The following is a 12,774-nucleotide window of genomic DNA, read 5'->3' on the forward strand; positions in this document are numbered from 1 at the left end:
GAGAGAGACTGTTTTTGACAAACATAATCAGAATTATTTTAAAAGAATAAGATTTTTTGGATTTTTGACAAAAATAATTTTTCCCAAAAAACTATTTCCAAATCTAATTTCAAATCAAAATTATTTATCAATTTAATATTTGTTCTGACATGGAGAGACAGTGTTGCACTAAAACTACCAACTTAGTTGGCGATTTCAGTGCAGTAGAAACAATAACTCGTATTAACAACGGTCAACAAAAAGTAATTATATAAATAAACAATAATTTTTATTTTGTATTGAGACCACCAATTGAATTGGTGGTCTCAATACAAAATAAAAATTTTAAATTGCAAAATGGTCTTTTCACTAAAACACATAATTCATCTTGTGATTTTTGTGCAAATATGAGATATGACCACTAATCAGCAAAAAGTATAGGAGAAAATAATATTTTGTTAAGAATCCACCAGATCAACTAATTGTTTCAATAAAAAAAAATATTTTTTCACCAAAACAAACTTATGGTTTTGGTGCAATACATTTACATTGACACTGCTAGTCAATATATTGATGTAAGTTACACAAAACTTTATTTGGATTAGTCACGACAAAATACAAGACTTGCATTCCCTTATTCACTCTACTCAACTCTTCTTACTAAAGAGGAAACACTTCTTACTAAATAAGACAATGATTGTTGACAGTTTTCCACTTATTAAATATATTTTTAAATAATATAAATAATAAATGCAAAGAAATAAAAATATTTTTATTTAAACTACAAACATAGGAGAATATAAGCACAAGCACCAGGGGATATCAAAATGCGAAACTAAAGAGAACAAGCTAAAAAATCATACACAAACGATCAATTGATAAGACCATGCAAATCAAAATATGAAAAAAGAAAATAAAAATTTAAAATAAAATCCATAAACTCTCTCAAAACTTCAACCCAGAATGAATGGCTACTACTCCCCCAACAAGATTTTCATACACAACTTTCTGAAACCCAGCATCTGCTATCATTGAAGCAAAATTTTCCTGCATTCATTAATAACAATGGCTCGTAAACAAGTATGATAAGCAAAATATATAAAAATATATAAATTGCTGTATACAACAGGATCCTTTTGCTCACTAGGATGGCGCTTGATAATGCTATTCTGCATTTAGAATTAAAATTTTCTGACGTTTTTTAGTTATAGGTTATCTACATATCACTTGAAACTCTTAGTTAATCTAAAATTCACTTAAAATGATAAGTCAAAAATTTTAATTTAAATTTTACACCGAATACAATAAGTCAATAGACTTCTAAATCATTTTGCAAGGAATATTTCATCAGATGATTCCGCGTTTAGAATTCAAATCTAAGCACTGGAGAACATTTTTGCTAGAATTTTTCTTTTTATTCAATGCTAATAAAAAAGGGCAAATTTGGTGTGCAGGGAAAAGAGTGACCTGAGATGTACGGCAAGAGGAAAACATAGACGCAGAGAAAACATTGCAAGAAATATCAATTTGATAAACGCTTCGATGTCATATTACTAGACCTGTTTTGCATGAAGTACTTAGTTTCTGGTTAAGGACTTTCACTAAAAACAAAAAGTGTGGTAGAAGGTGCCCCCAGATAAAACATAAACGAGCTGGCTACTCTAATCATTAGGTTCAAAGATTCATCAATTGCATCGTTGAGAAATTTAAGAGTATATGGATCTTAGTAATACCTGATTTGGAAAACGACGAATGCTCTCCACTAAGTACTGATAAGATTCCTGGTCACCTGCAACTAGCTCTCCTACGGCTGGAATGATTGAAAATGAATAATAGTCATACCTGCAAGGGAAAAGGAGCAATCCATAAAACAGAAACTAAAGAAGTTAGATTTCAGAATAATAATTAAAAAAATACAACGGGAAAAATGAAAATAAAGAATGCTAAGCTTCAATAACTTGAAGCTTCAAGCAAGACAAATGGATAAAATTCATCAAAAATCTTTTAAGTGATTAGGTCTCATTGGAGACTATAACTTATTTATCTCCCAAACCTAGGTAAAGTTCAATTTTACATAAATTCGATTCACTACAGCTCTACTTTAGAATGTAGGAAGCCCGCACGATTTGCAACTAATTCCATTGACATTGAGAAAAAAAAAAAAAAAAAAAACACTTGTGCAGCTGGCTCCAAAAGAACTAGGACAGCTTGTTGGATGGTACTAACAATTAGTGGCAAAAATGTGGGGGAAAAGGGTCAAGTTTTTCCCCCTTGTAAAGCAAAAAGTTGCTTTCTTAACGCTAATGAAAAATTGAATATATGAGGCACTTGAGAACTTTGCATCTAAAATAATCATATTTGGGAACAGTGGAGTAAAAATCGCAATATCATTACCTGGATCTAAAAGAATGGGCTAAGGGTCGAACAAATCCTAAAGTTCAGATGAACTTAGAATTCTTATTAATTCTTTTAATTTTATCAAAGCAAGCCGTTAATTGTAGCATTTGTATCAATCTAATCCTGCAAGTAAGGATAGTCCATTGCTTATGAAGCGACAAATTTAGCATAAAACAAATAACTCTTCGAGACATTGACCTTTATTTTCATGCTACTTCTACCTTTTCTTCACAACATTGTTATTGGCATGATTTTATTTCATTGTTTACAGTATCTCTAAAATTTGTAGCTTTTATGTCTCATGCGGCTTTTATACATATGGCATAAGAGGTTTTGCCAACATCAAATAGGTTTATGTTTAAAAGAAGTAATAAAAATAAGATACCGAAAAAAGAATATTTGCAAAGGAAACATTTTTCCTAAATATTAAAATTGAAAAGATAATAAAAAATTAATAATATTCAGGTGCAGAACACAGCCAATCTTGATAATGATTTTTATTAGAAAAACCTACTATGCGCAAATCACGTTCTTAATACAACAAATGGTGTGCATCATCAGTTAAACAACTAGTTGTGCCAAAGATACTCACAAGTCTTTAAAAATCGGAACTTCCACATGACTCAATTCAAGGCAAAGGAATCTTCCTCCTCTTTTCAATACCCTATAAGCAAAAACATAGAGTATATATCAACAATAAATTAATAAAAGGAGAAAAGTTTCTGAGAAAGACTGAATAACAAATCAGTAAATGATTATCAGTACAGAAGCAGAAGGCAGTATATAACTAATTAAAATTATAATAACAATCTTCCAAATTAACAATCAGCATCTTCACAATTACATTTGATCTTCGATGTTTGAAACCTTTCAGTTTTCAAATTAGGCTTAGGGGATATTCTGTTGTCATAATCGCACTGGAAAGTACCTAGGAAATGCAAGATTCGGTATTAGGTTGGTATGTGAATGTTACATTCCCAGAAAACTTAATTTCCTAGATCGATAGATATTACCTCTACTTACTTGAATACACGAAAAAGTACTTTCCCGCTTCAAAGGGTGGGAAAATTACATTGCCATGGGTATGTAAGATTGAAGACTTCAATACCTTTAATTATAAATATTTTGTTGGTTAATTTTGATAAGATTTTTGTTGGGCTTTCTTTATTATTTGTTTTTGCAGCTTGTACTTTCGATCATTCAGTGCGTTGTATTTATTTATTTTTTTGAATAATATTTATATTTCATGCTATTTTTTATTAGGAAAATTATTAAATTAGTCATATGTTTTTATAGTATAATTCTACAATATTAAATAGATAAAATATATATAAATTATGGTATTATTACCAGACACAATTAGTTTATATTCATAAAAAGTTCATTATAACCAAACATGAAAATCTAACTTTCTTAAGATTACTTTCCTGGAAATCTATTTACCTAGAAAAGTTTTTTTATAAAGGAATATTGAATTCTGATAACCAAACGCTTGGGGTAAAACAAAATTTTAGGGAATCAGAAATTAGAGAAAATTGCAGATCTGCTCATCTGAATAATTGCAAATTAAGCAAAAATACTAACCGCTAGCATCATACAAATTAGCAAAAATTGAGATTTTATTCAATAAAATATTAATAAATAAAGCATCGTAAGAATGATATTTATAAACTCATATAACTAACTCTGTACAAATCAATTACTTGGATTCTAAAATGTGTGATATTTCATATTTGTACCCCTGAATAAAAATAGAGGCATCTTTTAATTGAGTTTCACTTTGCAACTCTAAGTAGAACTTTAGATAAAAATAAATTAACTCAATTATGGCTTATGGCCCAAATCATTTCAATCGAGCCCATTAATTACTATAATACCCTCAATTTCTAAGCCACAAAATAAACATTTATCCCATAGCCAATTAACTTGAACTAAAATAAGTACAAAAGACTGTACAAAGTGAGACCTATAGCCTATAAGTGCTAGCAGCTCAGCAGGAAGTTGTTCCCAATCAATGGGTCAATTGATTATAACAAAATAACTCACTGGGCCTTTTAATATGATCAAATAGAAAGCATGAAGGGTACCATATTCTAGTAGCCCTATGATTGTATAAATCCTCCTCTAGTTATTGCAGGTCGAGGATTTCTTATTTTTCATAGAGAAATCACTAAGACGATCTTTTATTCAGAAAATAAGACATCAAAGTTCTTTTTACACATTCTCCTTCCCTACCTTTGAAGTAGCAAGTCAGACTGTAACATCGACAATAAGACATCTAAGTTATTTTTACACATTGTACGAGAATTTGTACTTATATTATATCAATATAAATTAATGGGTGCAGAATAGTGATATAGCTAGCTAAAGCATATCATAGTGCCATCAATGGGTCTAAATCCCCTATTATCAGACATTCACAAATACCTCAATTGATTTAGTTGCATTACTACATTTTATATCGATCTTGCTAACCATATGTATGGTTACTACTGCCATTCATATGTCAATGGTTGCCAATCAGATTTGGCAATAAAGTTGATGTTGAAAGATGAATGATGTCTAAAGTTTCAAACTGATATCCACTCTGTACTTTTAACATGGTCAATGTTTTTGGTCCCGTTTTGACAACAAAAGGTGAAATGATTAAATAAACTCTTTGTAACTCTTTTATCTCCTGTTCAGGTGAGATCAGAAGATGAAAACTCTCATGTGAAACCCACATGAATGAGAGAGGGGAGAGCAATGCACCAAGTGCATTGAATAATACCTTGAGAATCGAAAGATTATTCACTTCTATTATTTCAAAATTATCTAAAGCAATTTGGATGTGCAAGATAGCAAGCCAAGGATTAAGTAACATACCTATAAGCTTCAGCAAGAACTTTCTCTATATGTGTAACGTTCCTAATTCCAAATGCTATTGTGTAACCATCCATTGAACAATCTTCAAAACTCAAGGCTTCAGCGTCTCCCTCCACCCATACAAGGGATTTGTCCTCTCCAAGACCTGTGTGTTGACAAAGGTAAAAGGTAAAGAAAAATCTAATTGTGCAGAAAACTGAATTGCTCAAGTAATTCTCAAAATCAAATGTTTTCTGAAAGACCTATAAGTTTCAAAAATAAAAATTAAAAATCAAAGAAAAATACATTAAAAAATGCTTGTACAGAAAATAGAATTACTCAAGTAATTTTCAAACTAGCTTGTTTAGGATTATATGTTACCTCTCTCTATAGCCCGCTTTTTGCCAACGTTTAACATGTTTGGATTGATGTCACATACATATATCTGAGTTTCCTCTTGTAAATTATCATTCAAAGGATCTTGAAGTGCTCTGTATTTGATACTATTTACTGTTTCCAGGATCCTGAAAGCAACATCTCCTGCAAATTAAGTATTTTAAACTCAAAAGCACTGCAGATAACACATAGAAAACAATGAGATGAAAATGGAAAAAAACCACATCAACTAACTGTCTTTAGTTCAAGAGTAGACTGATAATATCTTTGTGTAGAATATTTTCAAATGTGAGACAGCTAAGAGAAATTAAATTTCCCTAAACTAAAGCCAAAGCAGCAGAAAGGTTTGTCCAAAAGGGTCTGAATGATACAATGGTAGATAACAGGAATCAATATGAAGGTAATGCATACATCTTTTTTTTTTTTTTTTTTTTGGCATCTGGGGGGGCGATGGTTAATTTTGGAATTGATTTTACACAATAATTTAGAGGTTGTTTACAGTTTATAATGCAGGATTGGCACTTTGAACAGTATATGCAAATTGTAATTCTAGGTTCCCTCTCACCTTACTCTTTTTTATTTTTTCCATTTTTGCCTCATGACCAAAAGTAAAAAATGGCATTTGGGTAAATTTTCAGTTTTAGGCAATCCTTTTAATTTTAACAATTCTACACTCAACTGTTAGGAGTAGCTTCAGTTTTACCAATCAGTCAAAAAAGTGACGATTAGTGAATTTATTGGGATTGAAATTCATGATAAGAAATTTTTAAAGTATATTTAAAGAAATGCATTTTACATCAAATTTTTAAAATAAATTCATTCTCTCAATAAAATGCCCAAAATTTATCTCAATAAATAATTTAGGATCCATTCCTATTAGTGTGCATGTTCATTTGAAACCCTCGTGATTTGGATTTTTGTTTTAAGTAAAAAAAAAAAAAAAAAATCAGCAATGATGGAATCCAAATCCACCTTCATTTCAAATTAGTATCCATCGAACCCAAATGGACCCTAAAATATTCTTCAAAATTTCTTGCTTGCTTTTCATATAATTTTCCCACAGCAGTTTCAGCGGGAGAAAAACAATGCAGTTCTGCTACTTTAAGGGAACAAATTAAGCTACGACTCTTCAAATATTAACTATCTTTAAACTCGTTAAAACAGAAAATTTCCTACCATGTCTTAAATTGCTTTATAATTGTTGAAATCATCTGCTCAATAATTTCAGAATACATATTAAAACTGTTGATAATTATTAAAAATAAAATTGCAACGGCAAAATTTAACATTTTCTTTTCCTTTGTAGTGAATAAGTAGATGAAGATAAACTATTAAAATGGCATCAGGGAATCCCATTTTGTTTTCATGTACTACCACAAAATAACCAAATACCTAAGTGGGAACTATTTCCACATAAAATAATAATTTTGTTCTTTTTATGTTAAATAAGCCAAACCATCCAAAAATAGGATGTGACAGTGTGAGGACCTACCATTCTCTTTTCCTAGCTAGTCTGAAATGATTCAGCCACGTTAGGAAAGTACAAACCTAGCTATCACACATTTCTTTTTTTTTTTTTTTTTTCCTTTCCGTTTTTTTTTTTCTCTCTCACACACTACTTAGGTCAGAACTGTCAGTTTTGAGCGAGACTGTAAGAAGCAAATGTTTCAGAACACAGATAAAGAGTAGCTCACAAGCTGAATGAATTATACAACTTTGCCCTTATCAATACATTATTTTGTGGTAAAAAAATTCCTCTTCCACTTTATACTTTCGCGTTGCTTCTCTTTGTTCATAGTTGTCATTAGGCGAGGTTTAATTTATAGAAAATAAACACAACATAGAACTATTGAATAAGGAAATTTACCTGTCCCACCGGCCACATCAAGATGTTTCATTCCAGGGAAAGGATTCAGTTTGCAAACTAATCTGAACAATGCTCCATATAACATAAGTCAACGAGAAGACTACCTATAAGAGATATAAACAATCACTAAAAAAATGCATTCTTAGCATCTAACCTGTCCTTCCACAATCTATGTAATCCACCACTCATCAAATCATTCATAAGATCATAATTTGAGGCAACATCACTAAAGACATTGCTGACCATTTGACTTTTTTCTTCTTCCCTTACTTCTTTAAAACCTGAGAGTGAACCAGTAAAGTATTATTTCTAGAAACCTGTCCACCAGAAACTGTCTTTCTGGAAAACATTAAGTGCAACAAAAATACTCTATCAAGTAGAGGGAGGATAAGATCGATAAGGGTATATTATTTAATTTAATCATGGAAAAAATAGATAATAGGACTGAAGCGCAAATTTCCTTTTTTTTTTTTTTTTTTTTTTTTTTTGAAAAGAACACAAATGTTTTTTTGGAAAACATTTAAATGCACAAAAAAAAAAAAAAAAAAATGTATCTAGTAGGGGGAGGATCAGAGCAATGAGGCTATATGCTTTGTTTTAAGCATGAAAACAAAATCAGTAACAGGAATGAAGTACGAATTTCAAGTGCATTTGAGATAGAACAAATGTACATATATTGCTTTTTTATATGCATGTAGTTCACTTATTAGCATCAGCTTCATTTAAACGGTGCTTATTTTCTCACTATTCTCAACCTGACTTAAAGTTACATTTGGATAACTGAACTCTTCCCACCATTTTTTAGTATAACACAATGCATCCTCATATTTGTATCTGCCAACAACTACCAGTAATTACTTCCCACCACCAACCCCCCACCCCCAACCCCCCCCCCCCCCCCCAAAAAAAAAAAAAAAAAAGCAATCCATACTTGATATTTCAATATTTTTAAGATTTAAGACATATATTCAACAATGTTGGTCGAATAGAAATTTGTAATGATGCCTACTTTTTATGCTTAAATTGCAAATGAAAATTTCTCAAACGACTAGAACTCAGTTATTTGAACAATTCTTGCATGAAAGTATCTGAAAAAAAATAAATCTCTCTCGAACTTACCAAAACTTGTAGCATGTGAATGCAGTTGAGAAGTGGAAGAGAATATGGGGAAGAATCTGCTACCAAACTTCCGGCTAGCCAACCTCAGTGCCATCGTCACTACAAGAAGGAACTATATGATCACAGGAGCCAAACAAATTTCAGATTCCTCAAAATTATATTGTCCAATGTCAAAAATCCAAATGCCACAAACAATTATTAAAAGAGATTACTTAATACCCTACAAAATAATCAGAAAAACAAAGAAAACCTTTATTGCCCTTCAAAAAGAAGTTCCAACAGGAGTAGTTAGTAGCAAAGTTACAATGAGGCATATTATCAAACACCTTACTACTGCGGCCACAGAAATCTAAAACTAATAAAAATTCAACCCCAACATTCCTAAATTTTGATAACTACAGAACAAAAATTAAATCAACAGCCTTTTGGCAACTAATGTAAACGGAATATACGAGTCGATAACAACAATGAAAGGAATTGGGCACAGGATTTGTATTTCTACCTTGTTGCTAGGATATAGTGGAGTCCTTTGGAAGAGAGGGAGCGAAGTAGTGATTGTTTAGCAATGATATACGAGAGACGTATCCTTTCCTTATAGATTAATAGCCATAATTTCGTTTTCTATTGGATGCAAATTAGAATTGCTTGCAGCAGTTTTCGGTGGGTGGGATGATGGCAGCGGAAGCCGTGCTGTGGTTTGAAAAATTGTTGGTTTGGTTTAGTTTGTAAAACTTTAAAAAAACTGAACTTTAGTTTGTTTACGGTTTTAGAGTCAAAACCATCCAACCGAACCGAACCGTTACCCAAACACATATGTATATACCAACGGCATTGCCATTTTGGATTAAACTGAAGTTGGAATAACAGATGCAGGAAGATTACTTAACTCATATGGGCAAATGGCCTTGCCCAGTAGTGCTACAACTTCTTCTGGTTTCACAGGAATAAAGTGTCGCGAATTTCTACTTTGCCAAGAAGAGGCAGATCTCTCGCTCGCGTCACGCCGTCGCAGCATTTTAAAAATTATTCCATGTGATTTAGAAAATTGTTCAACAGCTTTAATTTTGATGTGGCTTTTGGACACTACCGAGAAGGAAAATAGATTGAAGGATGATAAAATTCGCTGATTAGAAACTAAAAATAAAGGAAAAAGAAAAAACAAAACGTAAATTGACAGAGAATGGAAAAAATATAGTACCTAGCTGGTAGAGCAAAACCTGAATGGAGCTTTCAGAGATTCGCAGAGGCAAAGTGTGAAGAGACTGAAATCAAGTTGTCCGGCACCCTCTCTTACAAGTGCGACGGTGATTTGAGCCGCAAAGACGGAAGACCAGCTTAAGGGAAAAAGGCTGCTAGTTGTGTCCGGAGGTTGGAACCCGCCGTTCCTTGGCCGGCATGGAGGAGAGGCTGAGATCATTCCGAGAAAAGAAGAAGAGAAGAAGAAAGGGGAAGAGAGAGAGGATGATCGGGGAGAGAGACGCGTTCTCCCTATGATTCGGCTCAATAGCCCATTAATCAACTGGTCCCGGTTCGATTAATAGAAGCCTCTAGATTTTAATTGACTTGGTCCGGTTTGAATTGGTTTAGAGTGATTTTAATTTTTTTTTTTTTTTATTCTACCATGTCATTCCACGCAGATGTGGCCACGGATCCGGAACCGTCAGTTTTGGTTCTACAACCGACGGTTTCAGTTTCAAATTTTTTAGAATTAGAATCGAATCAAAAATTAAAGATTTCGGTTTTGGTTTCGAACCGAATGGTTCTTGTTCCGATTCTGATTCTTTGATGGTTCTAAAACCCAGTCGGTTCTCTAGCCGGTTTTTTGCCCGGTTCTGATCGATTTCGATTGGTTCTGGACAGTTCCGAACGGTTCAGACCGGTTCCAAACGGTTCCAACCGGAACTGAAACCGTCGGTTCCGACTGGTTTAGGAAACCACGGTTCATAGGTCCAAACTGATGAAACCAAAACCAAATCGATTCGGACAGGTTCCGGTTCTAATTCCTATAGGTTCGAACGGTTCTGGTTCTGAAAACCAAATTTTGGCCACCCCTAATTCCACGGGTTGGGCTTAAATTCTCTTTTTTAATGATTTTTTTTAATATTAATGGCTTTTGTTGGCCAAAATAACATCGTGGGTTACACAACAGAGATAGCCCTCCTTTTGATTCACCAAATTGGTAAAACAATTGTGATTGAGAGGTCTTAACTCTTCACATAAGTGAGAAGACCAACCGGATCACAATTCGACTTTTTAATAAATTTGTTATAGTGCTAATAATAATATTAAATAATAACTATATATATATATATATAATTAATTAATTAAATTGCCAATTATATGGTCTACTAAAATTTTTATTGATAAAATTCTCTGCGTAGATCAGGCTCGACATTTCAATATTGGCTCAGCCCAACATGATCTTCTTTGGGCTAAACATAATCTAGTATGTTTTAGTACTCGTGTAAGATATTTAGGAATTTTGATTTAATTAATTCATGAGGTTTTGAAAATAAAATTATAGGGTGTTATAATTGTTAGTCTATTGAAATATTAGTGAAATGTGGGAGAATAATGGAATTACTGATAATAACTTTATTGAAATTTTAAATGTCCTAAAATAACCTTATTAATAACTAAATTAAATTTTATTTTCAATATTGTGCTTATTAGATAATTAATGTTACGCTAATACCCATAATGAAATTTAAAATATTCTAAAATAAATTTATTAATATTTAATTAAATTTTTTTTCAAATATTATACTTAATAAATAATTAACGTTAATTATATATTAATAAATATATTATATTTTTTAATTATTTTAATGTTATAAAATAAGGCTATACTGAAAGTTAAATATTTTTTTATTTACTATATATTTTTTTTAATTTATACAATTCAAGATTTAAAGTAAACGTTACAACTAAATACATGTTACATGTTTCTTGTATTTATTATATACATTATTTTGCTCTATTTAATTTAATAGATAATAAAATAAATTTATAATCTATAATCTATCTATCAATACTATATATAAAAATGGGAATGAGAGAAGAATAATGAGATTTTTTATATTGTCATTGTAAAATTTAAAATACTCTAAAATAACTTTAGTCATAGACAATTAAAAAATTTTAACATAAAAAAATATATAATATTTCTATAATTTGATTAAGTGTTTTTTAACTTTTTTTTTAAAAGATAAGTACATATAGATAATTAAGCATTTAAAAATTTAAAATTTTACTATTATTATCTTATCATGTCTAAGTATGTTTTACTTTATTATATTATTACTAATAATTAAATAATTTTAGTAATTTATTATTATTATTTATTATTTTATTTTTATCTACTGTTATTGTAATTTATCTTCAACATTATTATTTTAAAGGAATATATGTAAATATGAGGCATTTAAACTTTTTTTTTAATTTATTTTAAATAAATATATCTAGATAATTAAGATTTTGATTTAAAAATGGTACGGTTAAATTTCTTTAATTACAAATTATGCTCTAATTTAGTTGGCCAAAAAATAAGATAAAAATTTATTATTTTAAACATCTCGAATTTAATTAGTTATATTGATATCTTATTTAATTCAAATCCTACTCTTTCTATTAAGGAATATAATTTTAACTATAAATTTATTAAATGATTTCGTGATTTTGATTGGCTAAAAAAAATAAAATAAAAATTATTATTATTATTATTATTATTATTTATAGATATTTAATTTGGTTTATTAGATTAGTTTCTTATTCTATTGTTAAAGTATATATTTACTAACAGAGATTATTGTGAAATTTATTAACGAAAATATGTAAATTAATTATAAAATGTAAAATAAAAGCTATATAGTGATTTTTTATAAATCAATTTGTTACTTAAATAAAGAATAAAAGCAACTAACTTATAATAAAAACTATATAAATCAGTATATTGAAGAGAATATAAATGACATATTTCATATTTAAATTATTATTTTAAAGAGAGAAACAAATATATCAATTTTTTTCAATGAGATATTATAGTGCAAGATATATAATTAAAAAAATATTTTACTGTATATATAAAAACTACTATATTTATTGCAATCTAAATAAAAATTTATAATTTAATTATATAAATAAAAAACTAAACAAGTATAAAAAATGAGCAT

At 30.1% G+C, this 12,774-nt stretch overlaps 1 protein-coding gene across 6 annotated transcripts; it reads right to left on the bottom strand.

Annotated features, from left to right (window-relative positions):
- Nucleotides 1-730: 730 nt before the first annotated feature.
- Nucleotides 731-10,089, bottom strand: LOC105636478 (2-methoxy-6-polyprenyl-1,4-benzoquinol methylase, mitochondrial). Of its 6 annotated transcripts, none has more exons than XM_089725087.1 (10): nt 9,801-10,089; nt 9,490-9,685; nt 8,603-8,714; nt 7,638-7,764; nt 7,484-7,545; nt 5,602-5,760; nt 5,242-5,386; nt 2,969-3,040; nt 1,713-1,821; nt 731-1,026 (listed from the first exon to the last, which is right to left on the bottom strand). In XM_089725087.1, the coding sequence occupies exons 3-10, from the start codon at nt 8,694-8,696 to the stop codon at nt 925-927; spliced, it is 870 nt and encodes a 289-aa protein (XP_089581213.1). In that variant the 5' UTR covers nt 8,697-8,714; nt 9,490-9,685; nt 9,801-10,089; the 3' UTR covers nt 731-924. The 6 variants fall into 6 exon arrangements, with proteins under 6 accessions (XP_089581213.1, XP_089581212.1, XP_089581211.1 ...); XM_089725086.1 differs by having other exon boundaries at nt 8,603-8,701; nt 9,105-9,685; XM_089725085.1 differs by having other exon boundaries at nt 9,105-9,685.
- Nucleotides 10,090-12,774: the final 2,685 nt, after the last annotated feature.

This window comes from Jatropha curcas, chromosome 8, assembly GCF_041381405.1.
Source record: "Jatropha curcas cultivar XTBG-Jc1 chromosome 8, XTBG_Jcur_1.0, whole genome shotgun sequence".
NCBI lineage: Eukaryota > Viridiplantae > Streptophyta > Magnoliopsida > Malpighiales > Euphorbiaceae > Jatropha > Jatropha curcas.